This window comes from Urocampus carinirostris, chromosome 1 (assembly GCF_059441175.1).
Source record: "Urocampus carinirostris isolate Australia breed hairy pipefish chromosome 1, RoL_Ucar_1.0, whole genome shotgun sequence".
Lineage (NCBI taxonomy): Eukaryota > Metazoa > Chordata > Actinopteri > Syngnathiformes > Syngnathidae > Urocampus > Urocampus carinirostris.
Genome location: NC_142349.1, coordinates 67,373,309 through 67,394,366, shown reverse-complemented (window position 1 = coordinate 67,394,366; position 21,058 = coordinate 67,373,309). Strand labels below are relative to the sequence as shown.

Below are 21,058 nucleotides of genomic sequence, written 5' to 3'. Positions count from 1 at the left end.
CAAAAGAAGTTACAGACACAGAAAGAGACAAAGAGGAACAGAGGAAGAGAAAAAGAGACACAGAGAGTGAAAGAGACAGAGTGAGAGAAAAGGGGTGCAAAAGAGAGAGAGAGAGATAAATAAAGTACATTGTCTTTTGTGAGAGGCACCTGGCTTTGGCAACATCAAGTGGACATATTTCAACCCGCAGCTTGTTTTTCTCTTGCGCTTCTCTGAGTGTTGTCTCGCGGGCCGGATTCAATCCCTCAGCGGGCCTGATCCGGCCCGCGGGCCGCCTGTTTGACACCTGTGCCTTAACTCATCTTGAGTTCATCTTGTATTTTTATCTTTTTAATATTCTATATATTCTTTTATGTATACATGTATATAGTTTATTAGATTTATTACGCTAGTGTGGACAGCAAAGTAAGAATTTCATTGCGCAGGAAAACCTGGTTCTTTTCTGTGCATATGACAATAAACACTTTGAATCCTGAGCAAGGATAAACATATGATAAAAAACTTAGTTAAAAAATAAATGTTATTCTAGGTGATAATTAGACTGGCTTAAGTGGCAAATGCATGATAAAATAGTAAAATGTAAAGTAAAAATGTGGAAAATGTATCAAAATAATGTACAGCAATAAGCTACATTCGTCTATTAACCCAATTACACGTTTTAAGTGTAAATTCTTAAATTGTAATAAGATAACAAGCCCTGCAACTGGCTGGCAACCAGTTCAGGGTGTCCCCTGCCCACTGCCCGAAGATAGCTGGGATGGGCTCCAGCACCCCCGCGACCCTACTGAGGATAAGCGGTGCAGATAATGGATGGATGATAACACAAACACAGCCAGGGACCAGCACTTTATTTACAAATCCAATGACACTTCACACAATAAAGTGATTGAAACAACAAATCCTTGGTAAATAACTCCTTTTTTTTTTTACCAAAATAAATCTTGTAGCAATCGCTCATATTTGAATGTCAAGTCATGAGACTAATAAGCGTAATAACAAGGCCAAACCTCTGCACACCATCGTTTTATGTGTAGACAGTATTCACAATGTTGTTTTTTAATGGCACTATAACACAAATGATCATTAAATTCACTTAAAAAAGGTAACATTCGTTTAGTATTTTCATAAAATGTACAAATTGAAATAGTATCGAGAAAATGGTAACAAGGTTTATGATGCAGATGGGTAACGGAAAAAAGAAAATACTCAAAAATGGAAAATACTGCCGATCGATGCCGATGAAGGTTGAAGGCTTCGTATGTGAAGAAGTCAATGTTCACGTTTTATCCCGTCTCATTTCTTTCTGGCTTGAGAACGGCGCTGTAAATGTTTGTGCCTGTTGCCTGAAGGTTTGATGGAGCCTGGGAAAAATAAAATGACCAAAAAAAAATAGTTTTACATAAAATGGTGAGTCAAATGATTTGAACCCATTTCAAAAAATAAATTCATGGTTTTTTTTTGGGTTTCATTGGAGGTATTTAAGCACAAATTGGGGTTTGCACTTAAAGTGGGATAAGTCTATTCTTTATATCGGGCCGTCCCCCTAAACTTTCAGCTCATACAAGGAGAAAACTAATCAGAGATGCAGCCAAGAGGCCATGATCACTCTGAATGAACTGCAGCTGAGGAGGGAGAATCTGTCCACAGGACAACAATCAGTCGTATACAGCACAAATTTTCGTTCTGGGAGTAGCTTTGTAACCTGAAACGTTCGTAAGTAGTGTTTTGTATCAAAAACGGTTCAATGATGTGTCTAGGGCAGGGGTGTCAAACATGCGGCCCGGGGGCCAGATCAGGCCCGCTAAGGGATTGAATCTGGCCCGCGAGACAATGCTCAGAGAAGCGCAAGAGAAAAACGGGCTGCAGGTCTAAATATGTCCACTTGATGTTGCCGAAGCCAGGTGCCTCTCACAAAGACGGTGTACTTGTATTTCTTTATTTCTCTCTCTCTCTCATCTCTTTCTCTCTCTCTCTCTTCCTCCCTTTTTATCTCACTCTCTGTCTCTCTCTCTTTCACTTTCTTTATCTTTCTCTTTCTTTGTTTATATTTGTCTCTTTCTCTCTCTGTGTCTTTTTACCTTCTTTTGCGCTCCTTCCATTTTTCATTTACTCTCTTTCGCTCTCTCCTGTATTCCCCCTTCTCTCCTTCTCCCATTCTCTCCTTCTCTTTTCTCTCCTTCCCCCTTTCTCTCTTTCTATTTCTATTTGGATATCATTCTTTCTCTCTTTATTTCCCTCTCTCTCACTATTTGTCTTTACATCTTTTTTGTTTCTCACATTCTCTCTCCCTCTCTCTTCTCTCTCTCTCTTTCTCCCTTTCTCTCTTTCATTGTCCCACCCTCTCTTTTTCTCTCCTTCGCTTCGTCTTATTTCTTTCTCTCGTTTTCTTTCTCTTTAATATACTGGCCCCCGAGAGAATGTTTGTTCCATCGTGTGGCCCCCGAGGTGAAATGAGTTCGACACGCCTGGTCTAGGGCACTTGGAATGTGGATCAGAGGTATCCAACTGTACTTGCCCAAGAGACACCACAAGGAATGGTGCCCTTACAACCCTAATATTTCCTAATATTTATGTCCCTATTAGCTATTTTTTTCTGCCTTTTTTTTTCTATGCAACCTTTTTAATTTTAATTTCATGTGCCTTGTAGTCTGGGGTGTCTAATATTGAATCAAATCGCTCACAGAGAAAATATTTTGGGATGGGTACCTTACAATCAGGTGCGCTTTAGTCTGGAAAAAACTGCACAAGAGTTTTGTTTTTCGCTACAGGTTAATAAGTAAGCAGTTACCAACCGTATGAGAACACAAACTTGGGCACGACAAGTCCTGGGTTCAGAAATGGATTTTGGGGGTTGATTGGGGTCTGGTCCAGCCCATGTGGAGGTGAGGTGATCCCTGCACACACAAACGAACACACGAGAGAGGTGTCAAGTGTTGCTAAATCCAGTAGCATAGCAAGGAACCAAGCTAGAAGAAATTGCACATTTTGGATTCTATATACCGTAAATTCCGAACTATAAGCTGCTACTTTTTGCCCAAACTTTCAACCCTGCGGCTTATTCAGTGATGCGGCTAATTTATGTAATTTTTCTAACGGCCGACAGCGGCGCTCGAGTACAAAAGGTAAGATTTTAGACCGGTGGAATATATGCGCCGAGGAAGACTGCAACTTCACTAAAACTGGCCGCATGCGAAAGGCAACTTTTTCGCAAGTCTATCAGTGGATCCTGACAGCGTGGGGCAGCATCAAAAAATCCACCATCACCAACAAGTTCCGAAAAGCCGGTCTGCTGCGTGACGGAGAGGAGGGCACAGAATCAGGAGTGGATGGGAGCGTGGGACGACGTCTATATGACAAAGTTTCTTTCCGACACTGAGGAAGACGACTTTGATGGCTTCAGTTCTAAGGAGGATGATGAGGACGGTATACCGTGTTTTTTACAAGTACGGTATGTTTTTTTAACAGACCCGTTTACTGTGTTGCGAGCGTGTTGCTACCATTAACTGCCCGGATGAAAGTTATATTATTATTATTAAAGCTTTGAAAACTCTCGGTGGATCGTCTTTCTTTGTAAATATGTGTAACCATGTATAATATGTATTTGCAACTGTATATTTTTGTAATGTATTTATTTCAGACACTTATTATGATATGTTTTGGACAGGCGAATTAAAAAGAAGGGGCGTAACAAACGCGGGCTGACGGGAAGTGGGGACCGGTAAAAGTGAGTGTTTGTGGAGACGGTGGACAATAGTGGATATAGATTTTTCCCACCCTTACCTTTTAAAATATACACTTTTTTCTTTGGATTACTTTCAACAGGGCCCGGACTCTGCTGGTCCGCATTATACTTTAAGTACCGGTATCATTTTCCGTTCATTTTGCCGGCGGTGATATTTGGACTGTGTACTTTGAAGGATATTCAGTTACAGTCGCGGGACTTAAAGTCGGGTCTGGGTTAATTTTGTGTTTGTGTTCAATTTTTTTAATGCGGGCGCATGCGGCTTATATACAGGTGCGGCTTGTGTAAATACAAAATCGGTTTTCCTCTTAAAATGTGGTGGGTGCGGCTTCTAATCAGGTGCGCTCTATTGTCCGGAATTTACGGTAGTTGTACCTACTTCAAATGACTTGAAATGAAACAAAACAGTCTTTTTGCTAATAGCCTCCCGCCGCCCACTCACCGAGCAGTTCACTATCGCCATTATTAATAAACATTATGAACAATATATTTTTGGGGGTAATAATTGAGTTGAATAGGGAGGGCAGAAAAATGAAGTACCGTATTTTCCGCACTATAAGGCGCACCTAAAAGTCTTAATTTTTTCAAAAGCTGACCATGCGCCTTATAATCCAGTGCGCCTTATATAGGGATCAATATTAAGTCGCAAAGTCTTGCAACTAATGCAAAGCAGCCGACGACTAGATTTTCCCCCAAACGCGAAGTAGTCCGCGGTGTATGCTGGGATATATATACTGGCGTTTCATTGGCTAACCAATATGTCAATCATCATTTGAATCAGTCACTATTGGCTAAAGTTATTCGGAGGTAAAGAGGGCGGATCCTTTTTATCATTTACAGGCTCGCATAGGCTAAAGGGGCAAAACAAAGCCTGCAATTGGCCGAAAAAGATGAATGTGAATAGCATGTTGGGTTGACGGCATAGAGAAAACAGTATTTTACTATTCTGTACTGTATTTGTAAATATTTGACTCTCCTGGATTTACTACACTCACGGATAAAAGAGGACCATGGTTGCACATGATTATTGAACACAACGACTTTGGTGAGCTACTCTGGCTATATATATTACCCCTTTATCTTGTTACAGACTGAACTCGATGTTTCTGTGATGGGTCCTTTTTTAAATTAAACTAAATTCCAAGTGTTTATTGTCATATGCACAGTAAAGTTGCGAGCGAAAAAGAATAGAAACTAAGGAATGGTTGGCATTTCTTGAATCCCAAGACTTTAACCTTCCGAATGATATTTGGAACGATGCATTTGAGTGACATCGTACGGACACCGCATCCGCACGTGTCTACGACACGTATTTGCTTTTTTGCAAGCTTTGGGAATGTTAAGGGGGTAAGAAGTTGGACTCAACTATCTGACTGTTTTGTCAACGTTCCCATTTTAGCGCCTTATAATCCGGTGCGTCTTATGTATGTCAAATATAGGACCAAAAACGTCCTATAACCCGGTGCGCCCTATAGTGCGGAAAATACGGTACTGTATGTATAAAAAGAAGAAAAGGGAGCCAAATTTGGACTCATTTCAATGATATTGATTGCTCCAAAGAAGAGTGCAAAAATTGAATTCAACACATTTTAATGCCACTCCAGGCCTTATTTTTAGAATCATGAATTCAATGCCTTTTAAGACTTTTCAAACACTGACAGGCGGTCGATAATGCAGTTTTGGGGTTTCGACCGCTTGCCCAGAACCCTAAAACCCCCACTTGATAGTTCAATATACTTTAATCAAGACGCACAAACTCTTGGATTTATGGCCTTTTCTTTTACTAATCATCTATTGAAGAAGCTTAAAAAGAACGCATAACAATAATAATTTTCGGTCCAGTTTTTTTTTGTTAGGATATGCCCTCTAGCTTTCTTGCTGGCCAAATTCAGACTGCCCTTGCGAGGTGATACGTGTACCAGCTCTGGGTTCCCATCTTATTCGAGGGGCGAACACCCAGTGGTGGAGTTGTCACGGCAACCTTTGATGCGCGAATACAAGCTAACACCCCCCTCCCCAACCTCGCATTCCACCAGTATCAGTCAGATAACATATCTATGTGATCGACTTATAACACAGTATTCACCTCACATGTTTTGACATTGTTTGATCGTTTTCTGACATTGTGTTGGATTGACTGTAAGTCAGCGTCGAGCTGACAACAGAGCTGACAACAGACATCTGGCAGGATGTCATGAGAAAATGTTGATACAAGAAATCACAAGTTGTTGACTAGGTGAGCCGATTCAGAGAAAAAGTACTTTCGGTTCTGAGAAAAACATCACGTGATCATGAGAACACACAGTATAACAGACTCTAAGACTCATGCTATCCAGGATGACACCCAGACTCTTGACCCAGGTCAAGAGTCTGGGTGTCATCCTGGATAGCATGCTTACCTTCCACTCACATATCAACACCATCACCCGCACTGCTTATTTCCACCTCCGCAATATTACCAGACTCCGCCCTTCCCTCACCCCCCGCACTACTGCTATTCTCGTCCACAGTCTTGTCACATCCCGCCTTGACTACTGCAATGCTCTCCTCTTCGGCCTTCCCCAAAAGTCCCTCCATAAAATTCAGCTGGTTCAAAACGCCTCTGCTCGCATCATCACAAAAACATCTTCCCAGCAGCACATCACCCCCGTTCTCCAACAGCTACACTGGCTTCCTGTTCAGCATCGCATCAGCTACAAACTCATCCTATATACATATATGGCCATTCACAACCTGGCTCCTCCTTACCTGTCCGACCTTCTCCAGGTGCACGTCCCCACTCGCTCCCTCAGATCCTCGTCCTCCCTCCGACTGTCAGTGCCCCCTGCCCATCTGAGCACCATGGGAGCCAGAGCCTTCAGTCGCGCTGCTCCCAAGCTTTGGAACAATCTACCTCCGGACCTCCAAAACTGCACACCTCTCCACTTTTAAGTCCCGTCTAAAAACACACCTGTTCAGGACTGCCTACAACACATAGCTTCTCCATTTCTTATGTTTTTATGATTTTATGTCTTGTTTTTATTTATTATTTCGTTTACAACTTTTTAAATTGTATTTTTTTTTCTTTCATTGTTTGTACAGTGTCCTTGGGTGGCCTGAAAGGCGCTTTTAAATAAAATGCATTATTATTATTATTATTATTATTATAAATGCCGGACGAATTTCGAACGTGGCTTGAATGAATGTTGCTGGATAAAGGAGGTTCCCTTTCCGTCATATTTCTGTCTCTGCGTATATTTTGGGGCGACGCCCAACGACGTCCTCTCATAAAAATTGCAAAGCGGGAATTTGACCAAAACGTTACTACTCGTTAATACTCGAGACCCAGGGTGACCTTGTGACGGAGGCCTGCGCGCTACTGCCGCCATTACTCCGCCGAGTTTGTGTGTCAGCTGGGCGACCCCCTCCCACTCATTCGCTGGTGCAGCTCGAACACAGTTCTATCTGAAACGACTCAAACACAACGGGTTAAAGTTCCACTTTCCCATCCCAAAGTTACTCCGACGGCAGGTATGTAAAAAGAATGACTGTACGTAAAGCGGGCAGCACGGCGGCACAGTGGTTAGCGCAAGTGCGGCACCGCTCTGAGGTCACAAGATCGAACCTCCTGTGTGGAGTTTGCATGTTCTCCCTGTGCTTGTGTGAGTTTCCTCCGGGTACTCCCGGTTTCCTCTCACGTTCCAAAAACATGCATGTCAGGTTAATTGGCCGGTCCAAATTGTCCCTAGGTGGGAATGAGCGAGTGAATTGGCTGGCAACCAGTTCAGGGGGTCCCCTGCCCACTGCCCGAAGTTAGCTGGGATGGGCTCCAGCACCCCCGCGACCCTACTGAGGATAAGCGGTGCAGATAATGGATGGATGTACGTAAAGATCCAACTGCTGCATTTTCGAAAACGCCGAAATCGGGACTTTCCGACGGACACGTTGCATTTATCGGTCAGAGATCCATAAAGTCGGAGAAAATGGAAATTTAATCTACGACACAACATCCCATACTTTTGTTTGTTTACTTATTATACAGTTATTAGCTCCATCAGGCAGATAGACGGGGAAAATTAAGACATTTGAGGGTTAAATTGTAAGACTTATTCAATGACTTCATTTGCGGTTATTAAGACCTTGGGGAACCCCGGTTTTGGGGACCGACTCCCTGTTTACTCACCTGGCTCTTCCATTTGCTCAACGGCCTGAGTGTCGGGCGCGGCCATTTCGCCGTGGACGGGCGAGTCGGGGGCAGCCGGGAGCTCCACTTCTCTTACTGGGGGAGCACAATCGGACACAATTGCTAGGTTATACATGAGGCAGTGTTCATTTCAGACATGGGACCAAGTCACACATGTGCAAGTCTCAAGTAAGTCTCAAGTCTTCACCTTCAAGTCCCAAGTAAGTCCCAAGTATTTTTTTCTTGGGCAAGTCAAGTCACAAGTCAAGTCCCGAGTCTTAGATTGCCAAGTCCAAGTCAAGTCACAAGTCATAAAAACAGCGACTCGAGTCGACTCGAGTCCAAGTCACTAAGGCTGAGTCCCATTCTTCGCACTTTCACTCGCTATGTGCCCTAGTCACTCGGTTTGCGCGTTCACGTGAAAATGGGGTGTGTCCCGATATTCTCAAGACCGAGGCAGAAGTGCCCTCAAACCACGTCGTAACCACTTCAAGACCGAGGGGGCTCTCGACCTCACTTGGCGGCGAAGTGACTACCCAGAAGGCTTTGCGAATTCAAAAACAAACCCACATGGCTGAAGAGCGAACGCACAAATGTAATTATTTTCTCCAATTAAGCATGTGTTTGCAGCGAAATGTGTTGAGGTATCCTAGCCAAACTTAATTGCAATAGAATACCATTTTCTTTGCGTTAAAACATGAACATCGCTAAATCGCTACTTAGTGCACAAATCTCCCGAGAGAGCCCCGGATATCTTTTCATACTCCCGACCTTGGAGTGGGATTATTCGTGCAGGAAATCACTGTTTTGCCTGTTTTCATGTTTTACGAGTCTTGCCTTTACACCTCAATGACCAAAACGCCAGTCGCTAAAGCAGCATAGCCACAATAATGTCATTCATAACTGTAATAGCACCGTATTCTACTGCACACAATTTCGTGTGTCATGTCATATTTACAATGTGATGCTTTCATGTGAGACCTAAAACATTATTGCTAAAAATCATTAGTTCTCAGCATGCATCATGAGTAATGTCTCCGTGCTTCACGTGGAAATACAGTTGAAACAAATAACTAAAACATAACACACTGTCTTCTCTGTCCACACATATTAAATAAACTAATTACTTTTTCGAAACGTTGTCCAAATGTGGAGACTTTTCTAAAGCACATATTATGCTGGTCAATAGATGGCTCATACAGCCATAAGAATAAGATGTCAGGTTTGTGTATCTATTCACCATTAAATAATATTTAAGAACACATTCCAAACATTTCTGTCGCACATCAAATTGAATTGGCCTATTGTCTAATGTGCTCATATGGGCTAATGTTTCAGGGACTGTGGAGCACACCAAAGCCCTAATACAATTCAGGACTGAAAATGAAGAAAAGTTTACCAGAAAGAGGTTCACCACAAAAAAACTGTGGGAGTGAGTAGCCTAACCCGCAGTTCTGCAATCAAGTGATAATGCATTAACCCACTCTGATCTCATAGGACAGCTGTCAACGTGATCGGCCTGGAGGGGGTGATTACAGGACAACAGGCAGCAAAAAAATGGGAAAACCTCAAAATGAAATATAGAGTAATCCTAAATTCAAAGTATTTACACCTTCCTCACCTCTAAGCTGTCATTATGTAGATCCTGTTTCAAATACATACACACTATATTACAGTGTCATGTAACTGTGTGTGTTGTGATTTCAGAACCTAAAAATGCCAAAAACTGGATCAGGGACCTCTAATGGGGAACAGACTGCATCTAACTGGCCTTATTATGCGGCAATGCATGCCATTCTTGGTGGGAGGCCATCCATTGAGCCACCATCATTGGTCATGTCATACATGACATGTAAAACACATGAACCACAAACGGTAAGTTGAGAGGAGCCCACTCGTAACGTTTTGTTTATTCACAACAGTAAGTAACAGACCATGTACAATACACTGCCATTAATTGATTATTCTTGTTTTTTCCCCCCCGAACTCAAGGCCAGTGTAGAACGTCCCAATGAAGACCTGGCACCCACCACACCATCAACACCACCGGGCACATCATTAAAAGCTTGCAATCCAGGACCAAGCTCCAAATCCCCCCCCAGAAAAAGGAAGTCAGATGAAATATTTGACTTTATAAAGGAAGAGTATGCCAAAGAGCAAAAGAGGTATGAAGAAAGCGAGGCCCAAACGGAGCGGCTCTTGGAGATACTTGCCAAAGAGCAAAAGAGGCACGAAGAAAGCGAGGCCAAAACGGAGCGGCTCTTGGAGATAATTGCCGAACAGCAAAAGAGGCTCGAAGAAAACGAGGCCAAAACGGAGCGGCTCTTGGGGATTCTTGAGAAGATGGTGGACAGAGAGCCACAGATGTGATATCCCTGAAATGTTTTCTTTTATAAACAGTTCTATTGTATTTTATTAAGAACTCTGTGAAGTTCGTTTTTATTTTCCTGTTTTATGGAAATATTGGTATATTATTTTCACATTTTGTGACATATTATTTATTACTCTTATGTATTTTGGACCAATTTGACTTTGTTTTATATGGAAGTAAATTATTATTTCACTCAAAGTGATTTGTAGTATTCTTCTGTCCAACGATCACACAATATGTCACATCATTATGAAATTAACCACCACGGTATTGCTCAAACAAACACGTTTATTGAATAGTAGTTGTATTTAAACAAATAATCATGACACACAGGTCAAATATGTACATTCACTTGTGAAGAATTCAGGAAAAATGCAGCTGCAGTAATGAATAGTGATCAAGAATAAGAGGAACAGAACTATTTACAAGTTGACCAAACTATCTGATGCAGGGCTTGCACTTAGTCACATCAGTGAGGCGAGACGATCCCTTCTGGCATTCCCAGAGGTTTCATTTGAGTCAGGAAGTTCGGGAATTGGCAGCTGCGGGTACATTTGGTCCTCTGTTATATCCTGATCGGGTTCTAAGATGTCCCTGTTATCTATGCACACATTGTGCAGAAAGGCGCAGGATGCAATTACTTGGGGTGCAAATGTGGGTCTAACTTCCAGAGCCTTGAACAGTGTCGACCTCCACCGTGTTTTCATGATCCCAAAAGCTCTCTCAATGACTGATCGTCCCTTAGAATGGTGGTGATTGAACCTTTTTTGCGTCCTGTCATTGACAGGTTCCCTGTAAGGTGTGATGAGGCAGATTGGTGTCTCTAAACACGGGTATCCTCCATCACCCAACAGAAAGTACCCGCTTGGTGGATACCTTTGATCAGTATAAAAGGAGCTGCTTTTCAAAATCCGTGTGTCATGGACAGACCCTGGATATCCCACAAATATGTCCAAGAACCGCCCTGAGGAGTCACAAATGGCCTGCATGTTTATTGAATAGAAGCCTTTGTAGTTCAGGTAGTCCAATCTATGGTGTGTTGGGGGCTTAATACGGATGTGGCATCCATCAATAGCACCTACAACTGTGTTGAGGGCGGGTGTACCACATAGTTGTCCAAACCCATCACCCACAGTGTCCAAATTTGCAGGGCTTGGAAAGCATATGGCTTTTGTCAAGTTCTTCAAGATTAACTTGGCAACCCGATGGACAATTCTGTGGACGGTGGACCTGGGAACACTGAAGACCCGTGACACCACACGATAGGACACACCGTGGGCCAGCCAGTACACGTAAATCAGGACCTCCAATTCATGGCCCCAACCGTGGTCCTGTTCCCTCTTCAGCAACTCCTGCAGGGCATGCATGGCCTTCCTGCTCAGCCTGAAGTCTTGGATGAGTTCAGACTCCACATTGAACCATAAGTGCAGGATGGGAACATGCCTGTCCAACCTACAGTAGTTTATGGGACGGCCACTCTGGAAAACAATAAACATTTTAGGCATAAAGGTTGGAATGGAAAAGAAAATGTCAGCATTTCACTGTTTACTGTGACTGTATGCATAACTAAAAAAGTTAGTAATGATCTATTTTACGTCTAATGACAACTTGTTTGAATTAAATTACTTAAGAACAAAGATGTGTAGGTGCTACAGGGAAGATTTGTTAACGATATTACGTCAGCTTTATAAGTGTCATGTGTACCGTTTTTGCGTTTGTTTACTTTTCATCGTGTCCCTTGTTAACCATACCCGCTACATTTCATGAAATGGTAATAAGATACTAGTGAGTAGGATGTCATTTATTTCTACACAATCATAGGGTGTGTAAACGTGTGTTGTACGTTAACCCTTCCTGAATTTAGCCCAAAACGTCATTTTTTAATGTGTGGACGTACCTCGTAATAAAGTATCAGGGCTGCAAAGCGCCGAAGCCGTCTTCGGTTTTGCACATTTCTCCTCCGTTGTTTGTAGAGACGGATAAGAAGCGCCCGGACAAGTGGTAATGGCACGGATGTAGCTGGCATTTTTTTAACGTTCAACAGACTTTCCAACTCGAGTTGTTTACATGTGACGTAGGTCTATACGTCACTAAGCTCAACAGCCAATTAATATTACCGCCATCTCCTGGACAGGGGTGGAACCTTGCAAGTCTTGACCAAACCATCTCCGCTTTGCACTTCACTCGCGGAGGGCACTCCTCTTCGAGGGACCTCACTGGAGGGTCCTCAGGGCCGAGTGAGAGAAATGGGATTGGGCCTAAGTCTCAAGTCCCCATGTCTGGTTCATTTGACCTGTGAAAAGTGACGGGTCCCGGGGACTCGCATGCTGAAAAATCTATGGGTCCCAACAGAGATCTATGGGTCCCCAAAATGGAGTGTTATCGAGGTTGAAATCGTAAATCGGTGACCAATATATAATATAAATCTATATATTCATTCCGTTTTAATCATCACAGTTTATTGGTAATACAAATCAATTATCACCAAGATTTTTCAGTTCACAACAATATTGTACATTATACAAAATAATATTGCTGAAATAATTATATTAATCTATATTTTCATTCAGTTTTAATCATCACAGTTAATTGGTAATACAAAACAGTTATCGCTTCAGATTTTTCAGTTCATATATTCTTCGTGGTTTGCTGTCCCGCCACAGTTGGAATGCCTTCTCAAGGTCCAATCCATTATCATCCTCCTCATAGCGAAACCATGGGAACCTACATTGTTTTCTTTTGCTGAAAGTAGAATACCTCCTATTTTGTTTGACCATCGTATAATGACAATCAAGAACAGTCGTTTAACTGCAATTTTGTGTTGTGTGTTTTTGTTTGTAGATTTTGAAGGATTTTATACATTTGACTATAAAAGATTTTACACGATTGAATACAAGTTACATTTATTGAGTGCAATGAAGATATTCAATGAGTGGGCTTGAGGTCACCCTGATCCGAATGCGGAATGTTTTGTTTAGTTCTGTTGATAACATGACTCTGACGCAGGACGGCAGGCATTGTTTGGAGAAGTTGTTTTGGTCAATTCCAAACATTGCGGCGCTCTTCTCCGAGATGATGGAGCCCACGTGGGGGCTTCCCTGGCACGCCCGTGGGAGGAGCCGGCACAACAGCTTGCGGAAAAACGTGGGCCGAGAGAAGGAAGCAAAGAGATCGAGAGAGGAGGCTTGACAGAGACTCGAGCGACACTAATTCGGCCATATTCGATGGAGTTCACTTAGTTAAATCATTTAAGAAATTAAATCTGCCCCACTGTGAAAATGCCGGTCTCTTGTCCATCTTTTCCATCAAGAAACGAGCATGCATTGTTAGGTGAATGTAGGTTGTGTTTGGTTAATGGAGTCAGATAACTAATTCCAACAATTTGGTAAACGGTACATTTTAATATTGAATTCCTAACAATTTATCGCTGTTACTTTTATTGCAGTCGTGCATATAATAAGTTACGGATACTTAATAATCGAAGGTTTCTAATACACGGGTTTTGAAGAGCGCCAGACTCTTTTGGAATGCAACCCCCGTAAAAAACAAGCGATTATTGTAACTCACTTTGCACATTGTATAAAAAAGTAAAAGCGTACCTTTTTCATAGATGCTGACAAATCCTTCCTGGCAAACCTCTTGCAGCAGCGTTTTAAAGTCGCACACGGCTTTGGTGGCAGAATCGAAGGTCAAGCTGGGGGCCGGGGTGAAGGCGGGCGAGGACGATGGAGGCACGTTAACATCCAGCATCTGACACCCCTGCAGGACAAAACAATTGTCAGGAATGGTCCCTTTAAGCGGCGCTGGAGGTAAAAACTTGTCAATCATTACGTTCGGGTAGGGCCGGGTTTCTCTCTAACTTTTTTTTTTTAGGTAATTATAAAAAATAACTATATGTTTACAGTGTTCATTTTACCTCTGAAAAGTGATGGGTCCCGGGAACTCGCATGCTCAAAAATCTATGGGTCCCAACAGAGATCTATGGCTCCCCAAAATTTAGTGTTATCCATGCCATTACAAACTGTCGTATTTTCCCTTACAAAATACATAAAAACCTTTTTTTTTCAAACATGTTTATTTATGTAGTTTAACATGTTATATTGTACATGTCTTTCCTTATATCATATATATTGTTAATGAACATTTTGTTGCGAGATCCTGAGTTGCTCGACATGAATGAGGTTTATTATAAAAAAAAGTTAAAAAATGAAGTCGCTCGGACGTTCACTGTAGAAGGAAAAAATACATGCAAATAGAATTTAGTAGAATACATTTTCTTATTCAAATTATTAATTGATTTTCTGCATTAAATTATTGTTAGTAATATACTAATTAAAAGGGATCACCATAAACCAGTTTTTTTTCTTTTTTCCCTTTATACTTCCCTTTTTTATTAACTTCTTTATACAACATAATCGTTTGTAATATAATGCATCAAAGCAAGTGAGCCGTTTGATAGCTGGCTCTTTAATGAGTTGAGCCGAAAAAGCCGGTTCTCTAAAAAGAGACGGACTTTCACTGGGAGGTCGCTGGTTCGCGCCTCGGCCGAGTCATACCTAAGACTTATAACATTGGTAAAATGGCGGCGCCCTCTGTTGGCTGCGGCTGCATCGGCTCGCTACAACGGGTCAGGTGTATCAACATTTCGTTCTGTGTACATTGTTACAAAGAATGACAATACAAAGGAAATTATTATTATTATTATTATTATACTACACAACTCGAACTCGAGATCGGCGTGCAGACGAAAACTCGAACCGCGAGACCAAAATAACAATGGCGGATCTGCCTGACGAAAAGTTTGATAATGACAATTTCGTGTCAAAAAAAGTTGCGTCCCGGGGACGCACGTTGATTTGACACGATGCGTCCCCTGATAAAAATAATGCGTCTAGGACGCAGGGACGCGGGCAAACGAGAACACTGTGTTTAGAAAATGTATCCCAGTGATGTGTTAATAGTAACATGTCAAACATGCGGACTGCAGGCAGCATCCGGCCCATCCCATTGGATGATTGAATCCAGCCTGCACTACAACTCTGTTTTGGCACATCACAGACAAGCATCAAGTGTTAGTATTTAAAAATACAGCTGTAGCAAAACTGAGTTTGGTTGTGGTTTATTTAAGTATTGATTACAAAGTAAAACACACTTATGATAGGTTGGTCGTTTTGGTTGTAACATTTCTCAGAATTCACTGTGTTAATGTAACTTGTTTTTATATTCCTAAATATAAAAACAATCTTTCACACACACAAACACACATGAAGTAACGTTTCAATAATCAGTCTAATTGCATCTCTTGTACGTTTATCAGTTTTGTACTCTTTTATTTTGAAGTCGCATTTCCGGTGTATTTTTCTGTTTCCTGTGTGACTAAAGTTAACTAGACACACGGGGGCGAGTAGTGTGGTCGGGGCACTCGGCCGAGGTGGTGGCCCGGCCATCGGGGCCAGTGTTATTACATTTATTTACCTTAATGCTTGTTTTTATTTGAGTAATTCTGCCAACATAGAGTTTATATAAGTTTTAACTTTATCACTTATCAGAGTTTGTTTTTCAGCTTCCTCCAACTTGCAAACCTTCGATTTGTTAATCTTCAATTCTTCAAATCTTCAGTTCAATTCCTTCTTTTTCTTTTTATTTTATTCAAGTCAAACGTTTGCTTTATTCCGTTATCGAAATCTTCTTTCGGTTTGGAAATTTCTGAATTTCGGTTCGTTTGGCAATTTGCATACTCGGCAACCTATCGGAAGACTGCATGGAATAACTTCGTGCTTCCGGATTTTCCCGAGCCTTATAAGGTCGCGCATTTGCATATCATTTTCCAAAGTAGACGCACAGAGAACACAGGAAAAATGGAGAAGTGGTTAGGAATGGAGCCAAAACCTCAGCCCCAGAAGAAAGATTCAAAAGAAGCTAACAAAATTTATGACGCTACAAAACGTAAACACACATTAAAAAGCATGGTGGAAAGAGGAGTTCACGTGGCTTGTAGCAGACGACGCAACGCAAACATTGCATGAATGAAGCTGAGTCAATACAGGTACATAATGATGGCAGATGGAAAACTTGCAATGAATGTTATAAATAGATTTATAATAAACTTAATTTTAAAGTGTTGTTCTGTTATATATTCGGATTATCAATCCTTAATACTTTGTAACGATGTTTTTTTATTTGCGATTAGTGGTCTTAAATCTTAAACTTTATGGCTGGGCAGGCAACTTTTCAGAGTTGTGGTGTCCGGTAATTTTTTTGTCATGAGTTTCAGACACAGCAGATGCTTTTCTTCCATGGACATTTTAAAATCTAAATATTGTGAATTTTAACAGCAATTCAACACATTCACAATTTCATTATATCATATTCTAACAATATGAGGTTTGAACCATTTTTATCGACACTTTTAAACAGCAATTAAACACATTCACAATTTCACCATATCATATTCTAACAAGGGCAGCACGGCGGGGCAGTGGTTAGCGGCACAGTTCTAAGGTCTCTGGAACCTCCTGTGTGGGTTCAAATCCAGCTATCGGACTTCCTGTGCGGAGTTTGTATGTTCTCCCTGTGCTTGCGTGGGTTTCCTTCGGGCACTCCGGTTTCCTCCCACATTCCAAAGACATGCATTTCAGGTGGATTGCCCGGTCCAAATTGTCCCTAGGTGTGAATGAGCGAGCGAGTTGTCTGTCCCTGTGTGCCCTGCGATTGGCTGGCAACCAGTTCAGGGTGTCCCCTGCCCACTGCCCGATGATGGCTGGGATGGGCTCCAGCACCCCCGCGACCCTACTGAGGATAAGCGGTGCAGCTAATGAGATGATGATATTCTAACAAGGTTTCTGGAGGTAAAGTGAAAGTGTGACATTCTGCCTTTGCTCTTTATTTACGCCAAAGCTTTTAGTTCTCGTTTGATCTCTCTGATTTCATCATTAAATTCGATCCCCTTTTGTGTTAGGGTAAAATAGTGTTGGAGTATTCTTTGTAGTCCCAACATGTATTTCATCTCTTTAAGTTTTTTATTTTTTGCTGCATTTTTAAAGAAAGTTTTAAAGTTCGTTGTGAGTGGCTTGATTCATGCCACTGTTTTCAGTGTTTGGAGTCTGAAACGCTCTTGCTTCAGTGGCTCCGCCCCGCCCCTAGTGCTTATCCAATCAGAACACGCGGGGTGGGTAGCAAAGAGGGATGAGGAGGGGGAGGGGGAGGAGTGGAGCGACTGAGAGTTCAGCTGCTTTAAAGAGCCTTAATAGCAAGACAGTTTATGAAAAAAATGCCGATACCGATATTCATCAAATCTAGTCCTCAGGGGAACTTGTACATTTCCCCGGACACACGAAAAATTTAAAGGAGCATTGCATGTCATTGTTTTTTTTTTTTTAGGAGCCGTCCAAACTCACCTGAAGAAACTGCAGGTGGTCGTCGGTGAGGGCCAGCCTCTCCAGCTCGTCCTCGAGTTTTTCCTGCTGTCCGATCTCCTCTTGGATCCGTGCTAGGATCTCCTCGGCCTGACTGGTCGCCTGCTTGTGCTGGGCCTTGATCAGCTCGCGCACTTCGAAGCGCTTCAGCTCGATGCTGTGGACCAGGTCCGTGAAAACGCCGTCGCTCGTCTCCGTCGCCAAGCGGGACGAGCGCTGCGGGGGAGGGGACAAGGTAAGCCGTCGCTCCGGACTTTCGATAGAATGATGGCGCAGGCCGATTTGAGCTTACGTTGAGAGAGTAAATGGCCTGTCTCAGCTCCTGAGCCTCCTTCTCTTTTTGCTGTTTGCTCTGCTGAGATCTTTGCTTCATTTCGCTGAGCTGTCTCTGGATCAGGAGAATTCATGACATAAAACAATAGGATCGCTTTAGAACAGGGGTGTCAAACTCATTCGAACTCGGGGGCCACACGATAGAACAAACATTCTGTCGGGGGCCGGACGAGTAGATTAAAGAGAAAGAAAAAGAGAGATAAAGAAATAAGAGAAAGAGGGAGGGAAAAGGAGAGAGGGCGGGACAAAGAAAGAAAAAAAGGGAGAGAGGGGGGAGAGAGAGAGAGAAACAGAAGAGATAAAAAAAAGAAGTTGTGAGAGAGGGTGAAAGAAAGGGAGAGGAAGAAAGAAATACAAAGAGAAATACAAAGACAGGAGTGAAAAGAGAAAAGAAAGAGCGAATGGTAGGAGGAGAGAAAGAGAAAAGAGAGAAAAGGAAAAAAGGAAGTTAGAGCAAATGAAGTTAAAAAGACACACAGAGAGAAAAAGACAAAGAGCAACAAAGGAAGAGAAAAATAGAGACACAGAGAGTAAGAGAGAGAGAGTGGGAGAAAGAGAGAGAGACAGAGAGTGGGAGAAAGAGAGAGAGATTAAGAGAGAGAAAGAAGAGAAGAAGAGGGAGAGAAAGAGAGAGAAATAAATACAAGTACAGTGTCTTTGTGAAAGGAACCTGGCTTTGGCAACATCAAGTTGACATATTTCAACCTGCAGCTTGTTTATCTCTTGCGCTTCTCTGAGTGTTGTCTCGTGGGCCGGATTCAATCCCTTAGCGGACCTGTGCTTTAGAACATTCTCACGGGGGCTGAACTAGGAAATTAGTGGCGTAAAAAGGAAGCCTTAGCTGGCAGGATGGGGGGTCTTCTCAGAGGCTCACTCTTAAAATATGATTCATGGATGTAAGATTTGATTATGGAGCAATTATTGACAGTTTTTTTTCGTCCCTTCTTTTTTCCTTCACTAAAATTATCTAGTTTTGAACGGTTTGGAAAATATTGAAGGATTTCATACATTTGACAGACAGTTTGTTCTATCGTGTGGCCCCCGAGATAAAATGAGTTTGACACCCCTGATTTATAGCTTCCTTCTTTTTCGCATAAATAATTCTTGGATCTTTTCTTGCTTTGTTCACTTTCAATAGCAGCTGTGAAGTGGAAAACTCGTGAGATCATACAGTTTTATCAATTTCTTCCTGCGGTGAGGGGCCCTCTCCTCGTGAGGTAAGAGAATTCTCCCACCGTGGTCCGCTGCGTGTCATAAGAGGGGACTAAAGTGGAGGGAGCGAGGGGACTGGGGATCCTCTCCTAAAACCCAATGCCTAAAACCCAAACAAGTTAGGCACCTCCGCATCTAAGTTGGTCATGCTTTCGTCCCTCCAGATGAAACGGGACACAAGAAAGCGGCCATGTCACTCGGGTCAGAGTGAAACAACACACTCTTCTGTCCGACAGCTTTCACTGGTTTACCCCTGCCGCATCATACAGGTGCCCTGCCCATCCTTTAGAACGCGTCCAAAACATCACACTATCCTTTTACAGCACCTCTCCACTCATGCCCTGTGGTAAGGGTCCTTCTCGTGAGAGGTAAGAGAATTCTCCCACCTTGGTCCACTGCGATTCGTAAGAGGCGACTAAAAGTGGAGGGAGCGAGGGGACTGAGGATCCTCTCCTTTCTATCTCGACTCCCTGAGAGACAGCAAGGCAAAGAGACCTAAAGGTCTCGCAAACCCTAGTTATAGGGTCACTAAATGTGAGAGGATGTGGAAGTAAAGCGACTGAGTGGAAGAAAGAGGAGATCGAAAGAATGATGACTAAAAGAAAGGTTGATGTGTTCAACTTGTGTAAATGTTGTTATTGCACGTTTTTAGAGTATAAAAAGACTATTTTGAGGGGTGTGCCTTACAGTGCAGACAATACGGTATTTACCTGCAGGGTTTGTATTTCCGCATCCGCCAGCACCGTGTCATGGCCTTTGTGTTCATCCGTCAGACACATGGAACAGATGCACTGCTTGTCCGTGCGGCAGTACACCTCCAGCAGCTTGTCGTGCCGCGGACACACGCTCTCCTGGAGCCGCTTGGAGGCCGACACCAGTTTGTGCTTCCTAAACACGGCCGAAGTGTGATGCGGTCGCACGTGGAGCGCGCAGTAAGACGCCAAGCACACCAAACACGAATTGACCGCTTTGTTTTTGCGACCGGGGCACACGTCGCACTCCACGTCGCCGGGTTGAGCGGCCTGCGCCGGGCTGGGGGCTCTCTGCGGCCCCGCGTCGCCTTCCGGTCCTTCGCGGAGTCCGCTCTGCTTGAAGCGGTCGACCACGTCGGCTAGCAAGGTACTGCGGGCGAGGGGCGGACGAGGGTTGAAGCTTTGGCGGCATTGGGGACACATGAAGAGGCCGAAGCAGTCGTCTTGGTCCCAGTAGTCGCGGATGCAAGCGGTGCAGTAGCTGTGGCCGCACGGGATGGTCACCGGGTCCTGGAGGACGTCCAGACACACCGGGCAGGTGAACTGGTCCTTGTCGAGGACTACGCCGGCCATCGTCCTCCTGGTTCGGGTGCGGCGTTTGAAGGAACCGATCAAAGGAAACGGGCGAGCGACGTCTGGGAAAGCTTTGTTTACAGGAAGTGGCGTTCAGGCACAGGAAGTGGGGATGTGTCGTCCGCGAACGAAACGGCTCAATCAACCGGCTCTTTGAATTGAACGACCGGAGCTAGTGTTGCACCAAAACGAATCGAAATCTAGAAGTCTCCACGAGACTCGCAGGATTGGGTAGGGTTACTTTAACTGGATTACTTTCAATGACTTTTGGATGACTCCAATACCAAATATGCTAATAAAAGACAAAAGAAACTCAATATGAATAAAATGATGACTCACAACACGTGGTAAGCTTTCTCTCCTGGCTTTGATCTCCGGCAAAACTAACATGAAATGTGACAGAAACAAAATAATAATAATAATAATAAATCCAAACAGCTTGCCAATATCATTTTTGCCGTTCTCTGTGTTCCGTTACTCCCCAAGCCTGCACAAAAT

At 43.0% G+C, this 21,058-nt stretch overlaps 1 protein-coding gene across 1 annotated transcript; it reads right to left on the bottom strand.

Annotated features, from left to right (window-relative positions):
- Nucleotides 1–831: 831 nt before the first annotated feature.
- LOC148376623 (E3 ubiquitin-protein ligase TRIM47-like) lies at nt 832–20,692 on the bottom strand. Its single transcript, XM_088349199.1, has 7 exons — nt 19,946–20,692; nt 17,983–18,078; nt 17,673–17,906; nt 13,875–14,034; nt 7,905–8,000; nt 2,793–2,894; nt 832–1,361 (listed from the first exon to the last, which is right to left on the bottom strand). The coding sequence occupies exons 1-7, from the start codon at nt 20,558–20,560 to the stop codon at nt 1,294–1,296; spliced, it is 1,371 nt and encodes a 456-aa protein (XP_088205325.1). The 5' UTR covers nt 20,561–20,692; the 3' UTR covers nt 832–1,293.
- Between the last annotated feature and the right edge of the window lie 366 nt (nt 20,693–21,058).